General features: G+C 42.2%; 3 protein-coding genes across 3 annotated transcripts; all 3 read left to right on the forward strand.

The window, feature by feature from the left end:
• Nucleotides 1-2,175: 2,175 nt before the first annotated feature.
• lrata (lecithin retinol acyltransferase a) lies at nt 2,176-4,158 on the forward strand. Its single transcript, XM_076728814.1, has 2 exons — nt 2,176-2,730; nt 3,619-4,158. Exons 1-2 carry the CDS (start codon nt 2,191-2,193, stop codon nt 3,769-3,771), a joined length of 693 nt encoding a protein of 230 aa, XP_076584929.1. The 5' UTR covers nt 2,176-2,190; the 3' UTR covers nt 3,772-4,158.
• A 618-nt stretch (nt 4,159-4,776) lies between these two features.
• On the forward strand, nt 4,777-7,059 carry LOC143319611 (lecithin retinol acyltransferase). Its single transcript, XM_076728710.1, has 2 exons — nt 4,777-5,262; nt 6,356-7,059. Exons 1-2 carry the CDS (start codon nt 4,777-4,779, stop codon nt 6,509-6,511), a joined length of 642 nt encoding a protein of 213 aa, XP_076584825.1. The 3' UTR covers nt 6,512-7,059.
• A 7,831-nt stretch (nt 7,060-14,890) lies between these two features.
• On the forward strand, nt 14,891-17,638 carry npy2r (neuropeptide Y receptor Y2). The gene is made up of 2 exons (XM_076729286.1): nt 14,891-14,965; nt 16,055-17,638. Exon 2 carries the CDS (start codon nt 16,079-16,081, stop codon nt 17,180-17,182), a length of 1,104 nt encoding a protein of 367 aa, XP_076585401.1. The 5' UTR covers nt 14,891-14,965; nt 16,055-16,078; the 3' UTR covers nt 17,183-17,638.
• Nucleotides 17,639-19,777: the final 2,139 nt, after the last annotated feature.

Below are 19,777 nucleotides of genomic sequence, written 5' to 3' on the forward strand. Positions count from 1 at the left end.
GTGTTAACCTGACCTAACCTTGAATATTTCCATTGTAATCCTCTTCTGAAGTACACACAAATTGTTTTACTACAATTATCTGGCAGCTGTAGTGACTGCAGGCAGTTTCTTTGCAGATTATCTCCTCCAGCAGCTGCAGCGTACGCAAAATAACTACTAAATTTAATACTTCAGCGCAATTTACTGGTGATACTTATGTACCTTTGCTTGAGTAACTTTGTGAAGTACTTGCAGTGCAGTATTTTTACATTGCAGTACTGAATGGGAATAATACTTCCACCACTGATTATGGCACAAAGGACAGAAATATAAATCCTGTGTGTTTGCAAAATGCTACACTTGTGGCTCATAGTAAATGTGTGCTTCTGGTCCAAAATACATCGCACAAGACAAAGATTGACTCAAGACTCACACTGTTCACAAACAGGGATCAGACAGTTAGTTTTTGCATAGAATTTATGAATGTGAGCTTATCATTTGCAAAATTTGCAGGGTAGAAGTTCAACAGTTGACCTGTACAGTTCTGTATACTCTACTAAATCACACACTTCCTCAAAAGTACGGTATGTATGCTTTGTGGGTCAAACTGGTTTTCTCACAGTCGGAAAACGCAGCTGGCCGAACTTAAGTACCAGCCATAACTTATCCCTTTAGCAAGGATTTTACAGTATCTGGGTCAGCAAACGCTTGATAACAAATAATTCAAAGACACAAGATCAAGTTTTTCTCAAGGCTGAAAGATGAGTGTGTCACTTAGCCTACAGGATTATGGTAATCTGGTCAAAGGAATGTTTTATCTCATCATATGGTTCCTCTGAGAAGGTGCAGACCGTCCAGCACAGCCCCCTTTCGCCCAACTCTGATCCTGGACTGATGACGGGACAGAACAGATTAACCGAGTCAACAGAGTCCACGGCCCACCGACTTCTCTGCAAGTCATTGTCCGGAGGGTAATCAGCTTAATAGTCTAATTAGACATTTGTTCCAAAGTAAAGGAAAGTTGGAAAATACAAAAACAAAATAAATATTAAAATAACAAACATCAGTTTAGCAAACTGGAAGACAGCCAAACTTTTTGGATTTCTTCCTTTTTTTTATTCATTGATTCATTTATCTGCAGCATCTAACAGCATGTTATGAATCTCTGTGAATCTATTTTTTGAGCCTACGCTTTGATCTTGTAAAGATCAGGTGAAAGTAACTAAGTCCATACACTCATGTACTGCACTTAAGGACAGTTTTGAGGTATTTGTACTTGTTGGTATCTCCACTGAATGTTCCTTTGTGCTTCTACGGCACTACGTTTCAGAGAGAAGTAGCCTGTCTGGGGACCTTTCTGCACAGTGAATACTTCTTATACTTTAAGGACATTTTGTTGCTAATACTCAAAGGTCCAGTGGGAGTTTGGCAAACTCAGGCACAGCCAAGATTCAAATTCAAGCTGGAGCCGCTGTCACTGAGCTATGGCGTCAGGGATACTACATCCATGTTTTACACTCTGGAGTCACTGTTTGGTTTGTCCGCTCTGGGCTACCATAGACACCTGGCATGTTGTTGAGTGACGCCTCTTGATGTGAGTGTATCTGTCTTTTCCCAGTTTTAAATGAAAGCAACAATCTTTACTCATTCAGTAAAGAGCTGCTGCTGTAACGTAAATTCTACCAAAATATGATGCACCTGCAGCCTCCTTCAGCCATCAGGAGCAGAACCACAGAGTGAAACAGTGCCTGCATGTTCTTATGCACTCCTGACTTTACATACTTTCACACTTGTGCTTTATTGGGCTCTAGCATATTATCTTTTAAGTTAAAGGAGAATCTTTTATAATTTTGACGTGTCTCTGTTGTTGATGTATGTAACTCTTTGAACTGCACGATTAAATACAACCAGTGTGCCTCGTCTTTTAGAATTAATGGGCTTCTTTATAGCTTAATCTCTTCTTTGCTGCCGTTGGTGGGAAACAAATGAACGTGTTAAGTGGAGAGCAATGACCTCAGGTTTGAGAAAAATGCAAGAAACAAAACAAGATCCTGAGGATGTGGAAGAAGGAGAATGCGCACGTGCGCACGGTGACTCGTGGCCAATCGTGTCCTCGAGATTTCCTCGGAGCTTTCTCTCCTCCTCGTGCCAGTGAGGATAAAAGGCTCATTCTACTCATGCATTCAGATATTTCCTCCGAAAACTCCCGCGATGCTGCAGCTGTTGACGTTCCTGGTGGAGAAACTCTCCCTCTTCTCCAAATTCAAACTTTTTGAGTCCAGCTGGTCGGACGGGGAGGACCAGGACCGGGAGCGCCACACGCAGCGCGGTCCCCCACCGCCCATCCGTAGAGGAGACCTGCTGGAGGTCCCCAGAAGCCTTTTCACCCACTACGGCATTTATATAGGTGACAACAAAGTCGCTCACCTGATCCCCGACATCCTCCCTGTGCTCACGGACGACAAGAAGCTCATCAGCTCCGTCATTACAAACAAGAGGCTCATCCTCGGCTGCATGTACAGGTGTGCCACGGTACGCGTGGACTCAGTAGAGGACTTTGCATATGGCTCCAGCATACTGGTAAACCGCATGGACAAGATGATGAAGAGCCAAGCGTTTAGTAATGAAGATGTGGCGAAGAGAGCTGAAAAACTCATCGGAGCGATTCCGTACAGTCTGCTGTGGAATAACTGTGAACACTTTGTGACATACTGCAGATACGGATGTGCAGCCAGCCGGCAAACAGAGAAGGTGAAGTCCTGAAATGTTTTGTTTTGATGCTTTTATACAGATTTAGCCTAGTGAACAGGTGAACATCAGGTAAACGTCAGGTGTGCTCCAAGCTGAAGTGCATCATCGTGCTCTCACTGACCACAGAAAGAGATGCTGCTGGTTTGTAGCCACTTTAACCAAGTTGGATTAACTTGTTAGGAGGAGTGTTGGCACCCCACCGACCCCCCTGTTGGGCCCCCTCCCAGCCTTGGTGCTTTGTGTAGCCTGTACTCACCTTCAAGTCACCATTAGATCCCACAGACTTCTTACTGTGTGTTAGTTTTAAGCATTTCCATTAATGTGATCACAGTATAAAGAGAAATAAGGACATAGATCTTGACACAGGACCCCTCTATAAGACAGGTTTAGTTTAAGTTTAGGTCGGGATTTCCTAACCAGAGATGGTCCTGACACATCTCCTCTTCTACCTCATTAAAAAAAGATGTCGCTGCCATTTTTCTCTTCAGTTTAATGTCTTAAATCAAAACAGTGTCTAAAAGGTGTTCATTTCCACCACTGCTACAAAGCTCTGCCAGAAACCGTGACAATGCAGGTCACTGGAAATCTGCAAATCAGATTACCCAAACCCACCAACATTAAGGGGACCTGGTTTTTAGGGCCAGTAGGAGTTCAGGGGCCGAGGGGCAGCCCTGCTTTGCCCAGCTGGTAACCAGCTTTGACTCACAGGGCTGAAGCTGTTTCACCATCACAGTTAAACTGCTCACAGAAATGTTTGTGGTATGAGAAATATGACATTAACTGACACTTCCCAGGTGATCCATGTTGACCAGAACTGACCTGTAGTCATGTTATTGATCCATTTTGCCAAATGTGTGAAATAATTAACTGCATTTCTTTCCTTTGCAGTTCTGTGAGTGCTTGAAATTAATCATCAGAGACCAGCGCAGCGTGATCGCCACCGTCCTTCTTGGAGTGATCTCCATCGTCTGCTTCGGCATGGCACCGTCAACTACATTACCCACAATCCTTATTCCCTTCACTTTGTGGATGGCTGGTTAAAGGAGTTCAGCTCAAGGAGGCTGCAAACAAACTGAACTGAGCTTTTACTTACTGACCGGAAACCTCCACAGGACGGTGCACGCCTGTCATGTGATGCCTTACGCTTCAGAATCATCCTTTCATTTTACTGTCTAGACGGTGTTTAATGTTTTGTGCTGATACTTGAATTAACAGTTTCCTAGTGGCCTCTCATGAAAGTCAATGTATTAACATTTTGATGAAGGAATATGGTTAGCGATTCATTTTTGCTAACATTTGAGTCACTACAAAATTGAATATACAGTCTAGAGCAACATCTTTCTGTATGTATGAAGTGGGTATTTCATAGTAATGGAGTCAGTATAATGTTGTAAATATGACAAATGTTTAATAAACAATTTATTTTTACTCGTGTGCCTCGTGTGACTGACTCTCCACCCACATTAGCACACCACAGCCACAAATTAGCTTAGAAAGTGCAATATTTAGTGATATATTTTCTTACCAAGAGACTCAGTGATTCTTTAATACTAGACTAATACAGATTGTGTATAAATACAATATAGATACACTGCAAATACTTCATTCACATCCAGGCAATATCATATCGAATTTGAGATTACATTTCACATTTTATTACATTTCCAGAACTAAAACTTAAACATTCAAGAAAGTGCTGAATAACGATGAGACAAATTTAAAGGGTTGCAGCCCAATCTAGTTAGTCAACAACAAAGGCTGTTTATTTGGGTACGATGGCTCAATATCAGGAACCTTTTAAAAAATGAGGATTTAACTCAGTGCCAAGTCAGCCCTCTTAATGAGGACCCCCGACCTTAATACACCACAAACAAGGCCTGAGTTTCAAAATCCAGCCACAAACTGCAGTGATTAGAGAAAGCTCCTTTATTTCTGTCAAAATCATATTGAAAACATTGACCAATATAATCCTGCTAATGACGCTGGCCCCGCCCAGTTCCAACGTGAATAAAAAGGCCGTCGAGCACTTGGCTGCACACTGCCATCATGTTTCTTTACCAGCTACTCAACTTTTTCTTTGCCGCTTCCAAAAAGGAGGAAGACTCTAAATACGACCTGTCACTTTACAAGAGAGGCGATCTGTTAGAAGTCCCCCGGACGTTATTCACACATTTTGGCATCTACCTGGGGAACAACCGTGTGGCTCATCTCATTCCAGACATCCTGCCAGTGATTTCCAAGGACAAATCTGAAATTGCCAAGATGGTCACGAATAACCGGCTGCTGCTGGGGGTTATCACCAAGGTTGCCAGCGTCAGAGTGGACTCTGTGGCAGATTTTGCATATGGATCAGAGATTCTGATCAACCACATGGACAAAGTGTGCAGCCAGCCAGCTTTGGACGGGGACGAGGTGGCCAGAAGGGCTGAGAAACTGCTTGGCTCTGTCACCTACAGCTTGCTGTGGTACAACTGCGAACACTACGTCATGTACTGCAGATATGGCATGGCCATCAGCTACCAGACGTACCAGGTAGAGTCTCTGGGTGGTAGAGAGGTTGAATCTTCTGTTCATAATGGCCGTGAAAAGATCCTCTCCTGAGCAATGCAGGACAAAAACTACAGTCCTCACCTGTGTGAAAATGAACTGCAGTTTAGCTAATGCTAATATGAGGCTTCAACAGTCTGAGTTTTCCTCTTTTGTTTCCCCTGACAAACTTTTCTTGATGAGCTGAAGTGGAGGGCATATTGCACTAAAAATACATTAAATTCCAAATTTTATTTAACAAAATCAGACTGTTGAAGCCTCATATTTGTACATTTTTACATGGAACGAACTGTTTTTTGTCTCCCAACATGAACTGCATAAGGAAGGATCTCTTCACCGCCTTCATCGAGAAGACGAACAATTTCACTGAGCAACAACTCTTTTAATGAATAGATGAATGTTTGACAGTATACACTTTAAAAATGTGAGCCTATCACTTAATATAAAATGAATGAAAGCAATTAGTCTATAAAGTGTGGATTACAAACTGTCTGCATCCAGATACATCAGAAAAGGTTTTTAAATACACAGAACAATGATTTATGTCATATTTGAACCGATTTTCTAAAAAACACCCCCTAAAAATTAGAGACATCTGTGGAAATGCTAATTTTTTTCCTCACATTAATCTTTAGCTCGTTAATTCTTCCGAGTGTTTCTGTCCTTGGAGATTATTTCCTGAGAGAGGTTTAAGGGTCACCCCATGTGCAGCATTCGCAGCGCTGTCAGTTATTTCTCTGGATTTAGTGAAAACCAGATTATTGGACGCAGTCAGCGCGGCGAGGTTTCCAAATGTTCTTATTTACTTACTTCACAGTGACGGGCTACCTTAATGCTGAAATTAGACTGGCTGACATTTGGTCACATGAGACTTACTTTGCTTCAGCCTGCCTGAGTGAAAATTAACTTGACTTATTCATGAGGCGAGTAGCTCCATCTAGTGTTACTTCATCCCCAAATTACTGCCATTCTGGAGGTGATGAAGACCTTCCCTTCCATAATAGGCCTCCGCTGCAGTGCTCATTTGTGTTCATTCAGCCTGAGCTCACTGTGTAATTCTCACACTGTTCTCTTGCAGTTCTGCACGACAGTCCGGAAGATCGTTTGCAGCCGGATGAGTTCCTATTTGACCGCGCTGTGTGGAGCAGGAATCATGCTGTATCTGGGCTGTGTGACACCGCTGACAGTTTTACTGACTCTGCTCATCTCATTCACCATCTGGATGGCTGCCTAACGGCCTCACGAGAAAAGACTAATTTAACACACTGGTGGAAGCTGAAATAAAGTCCTGTGGTTTAGCCACATGACTGAAGGCGCTGGCAAACAAACGTGTTCACATCATAAAACTGTCATTTACTTCTTGCTTTTCTTTGCAGCGCTGTTGATCTGATGTTTTCATCTGTCTTTGCCCCGATAATCATCACGCATTTGTTGAATGTCTAATTTTGTAAGATATTCATAATTGATGTTCACCAGGCTTTGATATTCAACATTAATCTCATTTAACATGTAGCAGCTCAGATTATAAATGGATTTAAAGCCAGCACAGAGATTAAAATCCTGAAGACTGAGATATTGAGGCATGACGGTGTGCGAGGACGGATGTTGCTGTAGTGAAGGCTTGTTTTTTTGTTTGTCAGTGTGATCCTTGACTCATATCACGCTCTAGTTAAAATGTTGGCTTGGACGAAGTGCAATAAGTTTCTTCTGAATACAGTAAAGTTTTGATTTATGGTAAAGTCATATGTGTTTATTAGCCCATTAAAATGTATTTCTACTTGCTTCCTGTTGTGTTTCTTGCATGAAAACACTTGAATGTTCTCTGTAGCCATAAAAACTTACACCCTTACAGGCTCAAGGTGTGAAATGTTAGAATGATATCGGAACAAAACAATTAGAACATAATATCAAAATCTTAACATTTCAGTACAGTAATAACCGTATGCATTCACCAGATACTGCCATTCAAAATCAACAGAATGAATGTGAAATATGCTGTTATAAAAGTCATTACAAACCATTTACAAAACACAAAGGTAAACATGCAGGATAAAGTGAGTAGGCTGCATATATTTAATTAATATAACGTAAATATCCTCATCCTGCATCACATGTGCAGTCTCTTGGTTGTGTTTGAAGTAAAAAAAAGCATTTTAAATACTTGATTAGAGTTAAATATTTGCTCATTACTGCAGGGAATGTGGTCAACTTTCTGTCATTGTAACAACAACAAGAATAGCTCAGCAACACTGGGCAACGTTCCTAAAACTTCTTTTAGCAATTCCCGTTAGAATTCAAAGGAAGCAAGCAAAACCGTCGCGCTACGAGATCAACAGAACAGGAGATGACGGTCAGCCATGATATTAAATGTCATCAAACACAACCGTGAATTACTAGGTGATGAATTATTTCAAGAATCTGAGGATCAGAGTTATGAATCCTGCTTGTGCCCAAAGGGAACATATTCAGAATGGTTTCATGATGCAGAGGAGACACTTAATGGTGAGCAAAGAATGTTATTTATATAACAAATCGATAAATCTTTATTACAGTTGGATGGTGTTGAATCTGTCTGTGCCTACAGAGCAAGTAAAGTTATGTAAGTCCTTAAAAGGGATGAAACTGACTTCAAACTCAACTAAGCTGTTGAAAAGTTATCTTTCTTGATAATGGCTTTATTATTCCGAGAATGTGAGAAGTGGGCAGCAAAGGTCAAAGGGGCAAAGCATGAGAGCAGAAAGTACAAAAAGACAAAACAGAGCAGGGAAGGACAAAGAGACGAGAGGGCTGCAACGCTGCAGCTCGGAGAGCACAAGACTGGAAGAACGGCGGCAGTGCAGGTTATATACTGTTTAGACGCTTTGCTTGACGAAACCTTTCTGCCTCACATAATGCAGGAACACAAAGGGAACTACAGCCTGGATTCAGTGACGAAGACGAAACCCTCTAAAAGACTGTTAAAGGTTAAATCCTGGACAGGCTTTCACTGTGTGTAAAGACAGACATCTTTTCACTTTAAATGTACCTTGTGGAGATTTTGACCACTAGCAGTGCTATAGAGCAGCATTTTTATGAGAGGGTCCCCATTCTTTGCGTCTTGTGCATGTGCATAATGCGATACACATTCAATAGTTTTATGATCGCGATAGCAATGCATCAGCAAAGGAGGGAGATGGGCAAGATTTCTAACTGATGTAAACAAAGCAGGTTTCAAACCATTCAAAAACTTCTTTTGTGTGGATGGATTTGGCCTCTAAAGTACCAATTTCAGGAAGACATACACACAAAGAAGCTCCACAGGATACCTTTAAAAACCTGCCGCAAGCACATTATCTTCTTCTGCCTCCAGGTTTCACCGAGGACGTCAAACTGCACACAACAGCGTCTGGAGAGAAAAGACTCATGATTCAACACACGTGAGGAAGCTGAAATGAAGTCCTGTCGCTCAGCTGTGTGACTAAAGGCATTGGGAAACTGGTGCCAGGATGTTTTCCAACAAGCATGTCAGTTTTTACCTGCTGAACATCCAGAATAGTGAGATGTAAAAAGTCAATAGGATCTATCTGTATAAATGTATCTCTGCCTTCAACCTGAGTAACACAGATAATGACTGGTGTTAATGAAGGTTAATTGGCTGGACATACATGTAGGCACTAATCCTTTAGAGAGGCACTATGCATTGATTCAAGACAGGCTGATGTAATGGGCTGAAGCCCCCGAGTTCTATTGAGCGAAGTGCAGGCACACAGTTCCTGCTGAGATTGAAGAGTAACTGAGTTTCGTCACCTCTAAAATTGACGCCTTTCAGCTTTTAGCCTGGATTCACAGAAGAAAATCTGATTTTCATATCTGTATTCTCACAGGGGTCTCGTTTTTTTGAGGCTAAAAAGCATAGATGCATCACACATGGATCATATGGCTGCTTTCGTAATCAGGTTTTCTGTTTCTGTAAGAACGGAGGAGCATGAATCTTTACTGAGAGCACAAGCAGTCTGATTTAGGGATGAAACAAGGAGCATGAGCGAGGTTACAACGTCCTCTGGTCATAAGAGCCATTACAGGGGAAAGAGGCATCGCTGTGCTCTCAGTCCTGATGGATTTGTTTATTAAAATTCACGCTTTTGATATTGTTCGACCGTTCTTTTATCCTTTTACAGTCGAGTTTTACACTTTCTTGACTTTCTGCTTCCTGAGCACAGCAGTAAGCCTCAGCTTCCTTATTTTTAAGAGCTTTTTCACCCCCACCACGGCCTCCAGGGAAACTGAAGCCCAAACATTCCAACTGTGAAATGGTTCCCACACCAATAAAAGACCATCTCTCCTCATTTCAACTTATGTTCTGATGTAGTAAACAACACAAATCTTTGCCTTCAGATTTATAATCTGATCTAAATGATATTTTTTAAGTGGGGTTGTATACAAGCGTGATTCCAAAAACTAGGGAGGCTGAATAAAACCTAAACACAAAGAGAATGCAAGGAAGCAGTTTAAGGACAACAATTTTCCAAAGTGTTCCTGAGCTCATGCATTAAGCTCCTTTATCCAATCATGTGTTCACAAAGTGGTGAACCTCACTCCATCCTTGCTTGAATGACTGAACCTTTCCAGGATGCCCCTTTCATACCTAATCATGATACTATCAACTGTTACCAATCAACCTGTTTACCTGTGGAATGATCCAAACAACAAATGTTTGCTGTGTGTATTAAACTAAATGGCCTGTCATTTGAACAGACAGGTTTCTGTCAAACAATCAAAATTTTAGTCCTTTCTGTCATGACATGAGAATCCGTCTTGCCAGACTTCAAGTTATCTGCTTGTTGCTGCATGACAGTCGTCCAATCAGCATCCTGAGAGGAACCAATGGAAGCTACAGGTGGGCGTGTGATGACAGCCGGTCGTTTGTTCCGCAACAACAATGGTGGCTCCAAAACAGGTTAGCGTAGATGCTGCTATAGTTTGAGTATGGAGAGTATGAAAGAAGAGCAGAACAGCACTGAAGGCTTTTCTGAATGGAAAAGATGTTTTCAAGTTAGCCTGTGATAGATGGTGACTCACATATACAGATGACACTCAAATCTACATGCAAATAAAGCAACTGCTCACAAACCTCCAATGTGGAAGCTTGTTTACTTGCACACAAAAACATCCTCTGCAAATGAAATCCTACCAAAACAGGGATGTGAATTGTGAAACTATTTCTGTAATGATCCAAAATATAGTTTTAGTTTCTCCACAGACAGTCAATGAGACGCTGACTCTGTGTTCAACAGAACTAAGGTCATTAACAAAACTGACTGGAATCATGCTGTGGAGGGCGACTAGTACATCTAGCTGATTGTGACATGTTCAGAATCTTTTAAAAAACATTTTCAATGCCGTAGCTTATTATTTCCCCGTGACAGTTTGTATTTATTACAAGTGGCACAGGCGGCTTATCTCATTATCTATATTTTTGCTGTGGATCAAGTGGATCAATACATCAATTCATTACAAAAACAGACATTTTAATACCTGTTAATTCATTTTTGTTTGATCTGACTGGATCACTCTTTAAATTGATTGCAAGGAGAGGGAGAAACAGGGTGATCAGAGTACTGGGTGAGCTACAATGACTTTTAACAGGAGAGAGCGCGCTGTGCTGCGCTCTTCATTCATGACAGTCAAGTCAGGCAGGAGTATTTAGCTCCACCTCCCATGTTGTCCACATTTTCTACAACTACAAGTTCTAATTTCGATGGGAAATGCATTTGCAGGTATATAAAAAAGCAATGATATGATTTCCTAAATAAACCGCCTCTACATAGTTGGAAAATGACGTGTTACTGTATTCCACATAAAACAGAGGACCCAGGTGGGCCAGTTACACAAGTGGGTGGGCCCAGGCCCGTCAGGCCCACCCCTATTGCCGCGCCTGCTGTAGTCCCTTGCTCTTCATGATCAAGTATTGGTGGCCATAGAAAGTAAGGCAGCCCTGTGAGTAGCATTCAGGGACCCTTGAAGCTCAGATTTTAAGCATCAGATTTTTTTGTTTGTTTGTTTGTTGTTTTCATTTAATTACATCAATAAAAAAGTGGAGAAACACTGCTTATAGTTACAGATAGTTGAACTGGTCTAACGACAAACTGAGAGACTGTATTAATTAAAATGAATAATGTCCACCTGGTAGGAAGACTATTGGCAGTGCCTGTGAGACGGCAGTATGGTAATGATAGTATAAATGGACTTCATGAACACACTGGATGCCCTGTGTGTGTGAACAGGATGGACAATGCATTGTCTTGATTTGAATGCTGCAGCCTTGACTGAAGCTGTTTCAAAATGATCTCATTTAGATTCATGAAGGACTCTCTGGAGATACGGATAAATATTGCGGTAAACACACCTGAAGAAGCATCTTTTAAGTGAAAGCTGCACTACCATAAGAACAGGAAAGACCTTCAGATTTAATTATACGGCGTCCTCGGCTCGAGTCACCCCTCCTCTCATTTCCTGTCATCTCTCTACTGTCACTATCAAGCTAGAGGTAGAAATATATGTAAAAACACAGTCTTTGTACAGAATGCAATCAATTTTGCTGAAATAGATGTACAGCATTATCTGAATAACCTGAGTGAATACTAATTTTTCATTTAAATCCATTTCTAATAACTCAGGGTAATAAGTGTAAGAGCGGAGCTCATATCATTGTTTCCCCTGATTAACAATATCACCTTCAACCTGACACTTGGTCAGTGGATTGTGGCATCATGTCAGGATGTGCAGCTTGGTAACGAATAGGTGGCCAATAACTTTATTTTAATAGGCTGACCAATGACAGATGGGCCCGTGTAGCTTAGCATATTAATGCTTCTGCTTTTCACAGTGATAAATGTGCTGTTGTCCTCTGCAGACATAAAGTGTGTAAGCCAGGAAAACTCCTGCAGATGTTTAGGTACAGTTCGGTCACTTATCTCTGGCCCACGTTTCTATTTAGATGAAGGCAATCAATAATCAGTCACTTCTCTGTGCTGTTGTGTTCAGTTACCGATTCACTGCGTGCTGTTGTTTAGTGCAATGGAGGAGTTCTAATCTGTGAGATGTGTGTTAAGACAATGATTGCTCTAAGTCTTCTCTAAATAGGATCAATTTAAATTTTGGGCTATTTACATTTAACTCTTTGCATTCCCTTTTCACCGGAAAGGTCACACACATTGTGCAAGCATTAAATTAACAGGAAGAATATATTCGAATTCTCATTACAGACAGATAACAATGCTATCCACTTAAATAATCACCTGCCTCATCACAGATGGGGACGACGTGGAGTACAGAGAACTGAGATTTGTGGATTGATGCCAGAGGAACTACCTCCAGATCAGTGCAGGGAAAACCAAAGGGCTGGCGGTGAACTCCAGCAGCTGAAACCCCCTCCTCCTAGACCAGAACATCCAAGGAATGGACATAGAGATGGTGGAATCTTACAGGTTCCTGGACGTTCACCTAAGAAACCATAAGAAAGGCCAGAGCAGACTGTATCTGCTGAGGAGACCCACTTCTTTTGGAGGGCAGGGGGCACTCCAAAGGACTTTTTTGAGTCTGTGGTGGCACCAGCCATCTTCTATTGAGGGGTGTGCTGGGTCTCTACTGTGGACAGGAAGAGGCTCAACATACTGGTGAAGAAGGCCAGCTCTGTCCTGCAATGGTGGGAGAAAGGAGGATGATGGCTAAGCTTGGTCCTCCCTGATGGAGAACATGTCCCACCTCACTCTGACAGCACTGAGCTGTCCAGCAGAAAAAGACAGGACAAAGTCAGTGATTAGCTGGTGAACATAGTGATGCATTTAGCAACTTCAGAGACGTTTTTTTTTTTTTTTTTTTTTTTTTGGATTTTTCACTCAGGGTCTGACCAAACCAGAGCTCAAAGGAGAAAAAATGCAATGGTAGAAAACACACCTTTTCTACCATTGCATTTCTTGGCTTCCATTCATTTCTTTATGTTATGAAGTCTTGATGCACTGCAGTCCATCACAGTGAGCATGAAGTCGGCGTTAAAGTTAGATTACTGCAGTGAGGTCATGAATGAAGAATAGCTGTCTGGAAATGAAGTAAAAACTGTGTAGAAAATAGGCAGCAGAGATGTCAAGTGCACTGTACTTGAGCTGTATAAAGAGCTAAATCCTAAACTGTTGTGGTTCATTAATGACGAACAGAAGAGCGTTTCCTTGCACTGACATTCACGTTAATACAAGGTCATCACTGACAGTCTGCCTCCTAAAATCATAAAGGAAACTCTAAACACACCCATCTCTTCAGGGTTTGCTGCTTTTTCTCATTACTATACCATCTGTGTAGTTGCACTATGGATGGAGTGGGATTTGCCAAGGATGCTGCTTGACAGTAACTCAATTTCCAATGGCCACATGGTGTCTTGGTTTATAACAGTGGTAATCAAATTATGAGTCCAATTACCAGCCAGAGGCGAAGCAATTTGGGTCAGGGACATTGTACTGTACTTTAAAGTGTATGCCCTCATTGTCATGGACCATCGTGTAAAGTGTGACTTCAGGTGAGGTCTCTAACGGTGATGCGGTTTATGGGTTGTGGACTAAAGCAACGCAGCATCAGGATTTTAGGAAGGTTGCATTAATCTGAGCCAAAAAGGAGGTTGCAGTCATCTTCACTGAAACATTTTGGGAGGAAATTATTTTCAGGCTCAGAGTTTTAACAGACTTATCCATATTAGAAATTGTTGATATTGGCAAAAGTGCCTCATATTAACATCATTAAAGTCACTGTGCCTCTCAGTCAAGGGTACTCTGGCGAGCTGAAGGTGGACTCAAACTCTTGCCCAATTTGTGCTGGGACAGACTCCAGCCCTCTTGGCCCTGTGCAGGACACATACTGTAATGACGGAGCGGTGTTGGTGTTTGTTTCAGGGTTTTACTTTTGACACAAAGTTGGAAAAAAGCAAAACAGCCATGTGTTCACTCATTTATCCAACACCTCTTCTGTGGTCAAATTCAGTTAAGTCACATTACATTGTATGTGGATTACATCGAAATGAAAACGTGCCTTGAATTCTGACTTTATTATTGTTGTTATTGTTAACAAACCTTGATTTAACCAGTAATTCTCATTGGGATCAGTGCAGAATTTCAGAGCCACTGACCTGAATGTAAAACACATATTATACAGAAAATCTCGGTTATGTTGGAAATATTTGACAACAAAGCTGCGTTTCCCAGACTGCAGTTTTTTTAAGTGAAATGTTCCTTACATGTATATCATATCCTGCCTTTGGCACTGAAACGTGCCATGCGCCATTCCAGCACGAGCAGACGCACATTCCCTCGAGGATGAAGCGCAACAGATTCCCGCTGGAAGGCGAATAGACATCATCTCTCGGTGTGAGGATGCTGGTGAGGAAAGGACGCGTTTCCTCTCTGTTCCTCATCCCGCCTCGTCCGTCCGTCTCACAGGGCAGGTAATTCGCCCTCGATGCCAAACGGGCTGCAGCGCGCAGCGGCAAACATTGCGCGCACGTTGCTCCTCCTTGCAAACGATCACTGGCTCGGTGCTGAGCTGTTTGTATTGTTTGGGTTGTTTGGACATCGCAGGAACGACAAGTATGCCCAAACCTTTCACCAAACTTCCCTGGAGGTAGAAACAATGAGAGGACTCTGAAAATCTGACTCTGCAGATCGAGGTGAGTGGAAACGTCCTGTGTCTCTTTTCTCTGTTAAACTGCGTTTTTCTTTGTGAATGATAATCAAAACCTTCACGGGACCCAGTGACAACTACATTTTAACCCCTGCAGACACTTTTGGGGCGTAACGGATTCATGAAATGCCAGAAATGCAACAAGGCTTGGACAATAGTTCAGGTTTGGTCATTTTAGATTTTCAGTCCAGCGTCTCAGCAGGTTCACTCATCTTCACTCTTTATTGTCTGATCTGCGAGGAGATTAAAGAAGTGAAGGTATTTTCAAATGTTACATCTGCAGCAGTTTTCATTCAAAGGAGAGTGCTCTGTGTCTGTGTCTGTGTGTGGTAGTCCAAGAGCTTTTTAAGGGAAACTCCACCCTAAAAAAGAAACGTGTATTGTGCTGAAACACACAGCATCATCACATAAGCTGCAAACTTGATGACTGGGTAACTTGATGGAGTTTGGGGTGCTATAGGTGTTTTATTTGGAGATAGATCTGGATCAGAAAACGTGCCCACATTGCAACAAAACCCACCATGGCTGCGGTCCAAGTGTCCTCAGCTTCTCTGTGAAACAGCTCCAGGATCAGTTCCCTGAAGGCATCACGTGAAGTGTGTCTCTGGAACGTTTTAACGAGGCAATGTTAAAATGTGCTGTCCCATATTAGAGGTTTTTGTTCCGCTTCATGTTGGAGCTTTCAGCGCCCAAAAAACCCAAACACTGTTTTTACTGCACCCATCTCACCTGACAAATGTGGTTTTAACGTGTCATGACTCATGCTCTGGAATAGAAGTTGGATGTTTAGTAGACATCAGTCTTAATTGAAATAAATGTTCCCGTTTAACCTGCACATATATTGAAAATAATGCTTCCACAGAGTCACTGCTGTCTGGAGCACGATACATCCTCATTAAACGCAAAGCTTTTCATGCTCCAAAAGAAATATTGTATTAATCGATGTTGCCCTTTCGTTTTTGGAGAATTACTGAAACATTTTGAAAACAGATTGATTCCTGCTAATTAAAAAAAACAGGAAAATATTTGACTTTGTGTGAGTGCATTGTTTAAAGTGATGTCCATGATTTCACAGAGTGACTTATGGGGACTGCTGGCCATGGATGTACTCTATCAACTAAACACAACCCAGGCGGAGGATTCGCCATTTGAACTGAACTCCAACTGCTGCTCAAGTGGAGACACGATCAGTGACGAGAACCTTCTGAAGCTGGACGACAGCACGAAGCTGGTCGGAGTCCAAGTGATCCTCATCCTCGCCTACAGCACAATCATATTGTTTGGAGTCTCTGGAAACTCCTTGGTGATTTATGTCGTCTACAAGTTTAGAAATCTGCGAACGGTCACCAATTTCTTCATTGTGAACTTAGCCGTGGCGGACCTGCTGGTGAACACGCTGTGCTTGCCCTTCACCCTCATCTACACTCTGTACGACGAGTGGAAGTTTGGCCAGGTGTTGTGCTTCATGCTGCCCTGCGCCCAAGGCATGGCGGTGCACGTGTCCACCATCACCATGAACGTCATCGCGCTGGACCGCCACCGGAGCATCGTCTACCACACGGAGAGCAAGATGTCCAAAGTCATGTGCGCCGTGGTCATTGTCGTCACGTGGCTCGTCAGCGCCATGCTGGCCAGCCCGCTCGCCATCTTCAGGGAGTACGGGACGTTGGATCTCTCGCCAAACAAGTCTTTCCTGGTGTGCATGGAGAAGTGGCCAGGAAGCAGCATGAACGGAAGCATCTACAGTATATCGGCGCTCCTGGTTCAGTTCGGTTTACCTCTGGCCATCAACTGCGTTGCCTACATCCGCATCTGGAACAAGCTGAAGAAGACTTGTGGAGGTCGAAATGACCGCCATCAGCGCAGGAGGAAGACCACTAAGATGCTGCTGACCATGGTGGTGGTCTTCGCCGTCAGCTGGTTGCCTTTCCACGCCTTCCAGCTGGCCGCCGACATCGACAGCACCGTGCTGTTCATGAAGGACTTTAAGCTGCTTTTCACCGTGTTCCATATCGTGGCGATGTGCTCCACGTTTGTCAATCCCATCCTGTACGGGTGGATGAACAACAACTACAGGACGGCCTTTTTGTCCGTGTGGAAGTTTTACCACCCCTTCAGTTTGAGGTCACGGTGCTCCAAAGGCAGAGCGATGAAAAAAGAAGAAGACAGGGTTTGTACAGATTGCAAATCAACAAATGTTTAAGTTGCACAGTTGGCTCGTTGATTTTCATGTGTGGAAATGTGAAGCAGAGGCGTCACGTAAGCCAGAATTCTGCATGGGAACAGTTGGAGTGGGTGGTGGCAGCATGGGGAGCCTTCCCCTGAAAAACAAAACAATAATAAAGACGCCATTTTCTGCAATTTGACACTGATTTCAAAGACTTTGGGGGATTATTTTAAGATTTAGCTCAATAATTTATGTAAGGGTAAACACTGTATATTTATTGAGAGACTTTCATGTTAATTATTTGTGCTGTTGTGGATATTGAAAATGACTCACTCACTTCTACACTGCTACGATGCTCTACAGACGACTTCAGCTGCAGCAAATGGAAGAAACCAACACCACAGGGATGCGGGGTGTGACTTTTTGAGCTTTGACACAATTAGAAAAATCTGTTTTGACTCATAATATAAAGTGATCATAATAACATATTAGAAAAATAAGAGTAATAAAACAAAATATAAGATGAAACATGAAAACTTTATATTAAAAAAAAGTTTACATTTGGTTTTGTGCTGGCCTCTCAAAATTAGATGATGAAAATGAAATATGGGGATGAAGAAATTAAGCATTTTTAAAGGGTCTTTATCTGAATTACCGTTACTACGACTGTGACAGAGGCGGCTCAAACAAGCCCTCATTTTAATCAATACCTCATGCAGTAAGCAGGCTCACGAGTCAAACTATGGGGCATGTTTCATTCTTTAAAATAGTCATGATTTTTCAGACCGTTCCTCTCGATCTATTGAATGATTTGAATGTTAAATTTACACACAGAAGTCCCCGTCTTTGCAGTGCTGTTCATTCTCGCTTCTGTAGCTTCCAGTTGAAGTCTCCTTGAACTGTGTTATCTTACTGTCCTGAAGACAGAGAGAAGATCTGAGCTGATAAATGCTGATGCATTACAGTGAGCAGAAGCGTGTTTTTTTTGTTCTTGTTTTTTTTTTTGCCGTGGGATTTTGCTCCCAGGCTTCAAAAGGCCCGCGTTACCACATCGGTGAAGGTTGTCGTAGCCGTGTGACAAAGCTTATTGATGTTCAACATAATACGACTCACTTTGTCGCAGTGTTTGGAACTGATTTTGTCAATTTGGCATAAAGGCCCTTTTCTGTCAGACTTCTACATTGTTTTGCTTCTCCTCTTGTAACTGCCAATCAAATATAATTCCAGCTCGGCGCCACAGCAGTGAGAGATCGTTCAGACGCCAAACAAACATGGCAGTTTGCTCTCACACTGTCGTCCTGCTCTTGAGTGTCTTGGAACATTTCGTTCTTATTAACATATGAATATACCTGGAGAACCATGTACTCAATGACATCGTCATGGTGTTGTTAAGTGTCAGCCTGCTTTATCTGCAGGTGATACAGAGGCATTCAATCAATACAGCCAGACTCGTGTGCTTTGAGAACGTGGGTTAAAGTCTGGAAACTCATTTTCTATCATTCTGCAGCCATTTGTTTTTGCACTACAGGAGTGAACAAAACCATCTGCGAACACAAAACGATTAAATCAGAAAAACAGAAAAACTCCATCTATGTCTGCACAAGTCATCCATCTATTTCATCTATTTTCGAATTTCAGCAAGAGCTGAGGTAACACACCACCTTGCCTAATCTCATGTCGGACATAACAGAACACACAAATATGGAGAGAGTGTGATCGTGATACCTGCTGGAGATTCCTGAGAGGAAAAAGGGGCTCATGTCTAATAAACCTCTTTCCAAATTCATTAAAACAACTGCTCTGCAACTTCCTGGCTCGTGAATCAGCCTTCCCAGTCTGTTCATTTTGCTAAATTGGTGCACTTTTGAAGTTTGACCGAGGGCCAATGCCTCCAAATCCACTCCAGCTGGGTCTGATATTAAATGCTTTGTTTCTGCAGCGTACATATCTGCACAGTGTATCGTAACGGATGTTCTGTGCGTACTTCAGCCATACTTGATTATATATACTGCATCATTATATATCATTTGGGAGACTTTTATCACAGCACCATCATTTAAGCCTTGAATTAATAGATTTTCACATGCAGGCTCTTTGTTAATGACATTATAGAGTGGCTACCCTTTCATGCTAATAGCGTGGCTGCATTAGTAGGGTGCCATCAAATGAAATAACTTCAACTGTAATTAAGCAGCAAACAAAATTCCACGTGAAGCTGTACTGAAGCTTTGTGCATCACCGCAACAGCACAGGCTCATTGAGTGCTTATGGGAGACTTATCAGGAAACGAAAGCTGAAAGAAGGAGTCAGCACGCAGAAAATCAATCATTGTGCCACCTTTTGAGTGAAGACGTTTAATTTTTTTGTATTGGAATAATAGTCTACACACTGATTGACGCCACCTCTTGAATGTTATTCTTTTAAATATATATATGTGGATCTCGGTTATTCTTTACTCTTCATTCGGGTCAAAGTTGCATCGTGTCAACAAAAAAGCACAAGCGGAACTTTGACTCATGAAACTGCAGACAGCAGCAGCCTGCAGTGGAAACACGAACCAAACTGTCACACGTCCACGGCACACGGGACTCATCAGTTCCTGCTTCAGCGACTTTCTGAGCGGGGATCTGC

Source organism: Chaetodon auriga, chromosome 4 (assembly GCF_051107435.1).
Source record: "Chaetodon auriga isolate fChaAug3 chromosome 4, fChaAug3.hap1, whole genome shotgun sequence".
Lineage (NCBI taxonomy): Eukaryota > Metazoa > Chordata > Actinopteri > Chaetodontiformes > Chaetodontidae > Chaetodon > Chaetodon auriga.

What these genes read in the sequence shown, in the direction of transcription:
- npy2r (XM_076729286.1), top strand. Translation starts at nt 16,079, where the DNA reads ATGGATGTACTCTATCAACTAAACACAACCCAGGCGGAGGATTCGCCA.
- lrata (XM_076728814.1), top strand. Translation starts at nt 2,191, where the DNA reads ATGCTGCAGCTGTTGACGTTCCTGGTGGAGAAACTCTCCCTCTTCTCC. An exon ending in CCAGCCGGCAAACAGAGAAG is followed by an intron (nt 2,731 to 3,618) that starts GTGAAGTCCTGA and finishes TTTCCTTTGCAG; the next exon opens with TTCTGTGAGTGCTTGAAATT.
- LOC143319611 (XM_076728710.1), top strand. Translation starts at nt 4,777, where the DNA reads ATGTTTCTTTACCAGCTACTCAACTTTTTCTTTGCCGCTTCCAAAAAG. An exon ending in TCAGCTACCAGACGTACCAG is followed by an intron (nt 5,263 to 6,355) that starts GTAGAGTCTCTG and finishes GTTCTCTTGCAG; the next exon opens with TTCTGCACGACAGTCCGGAA.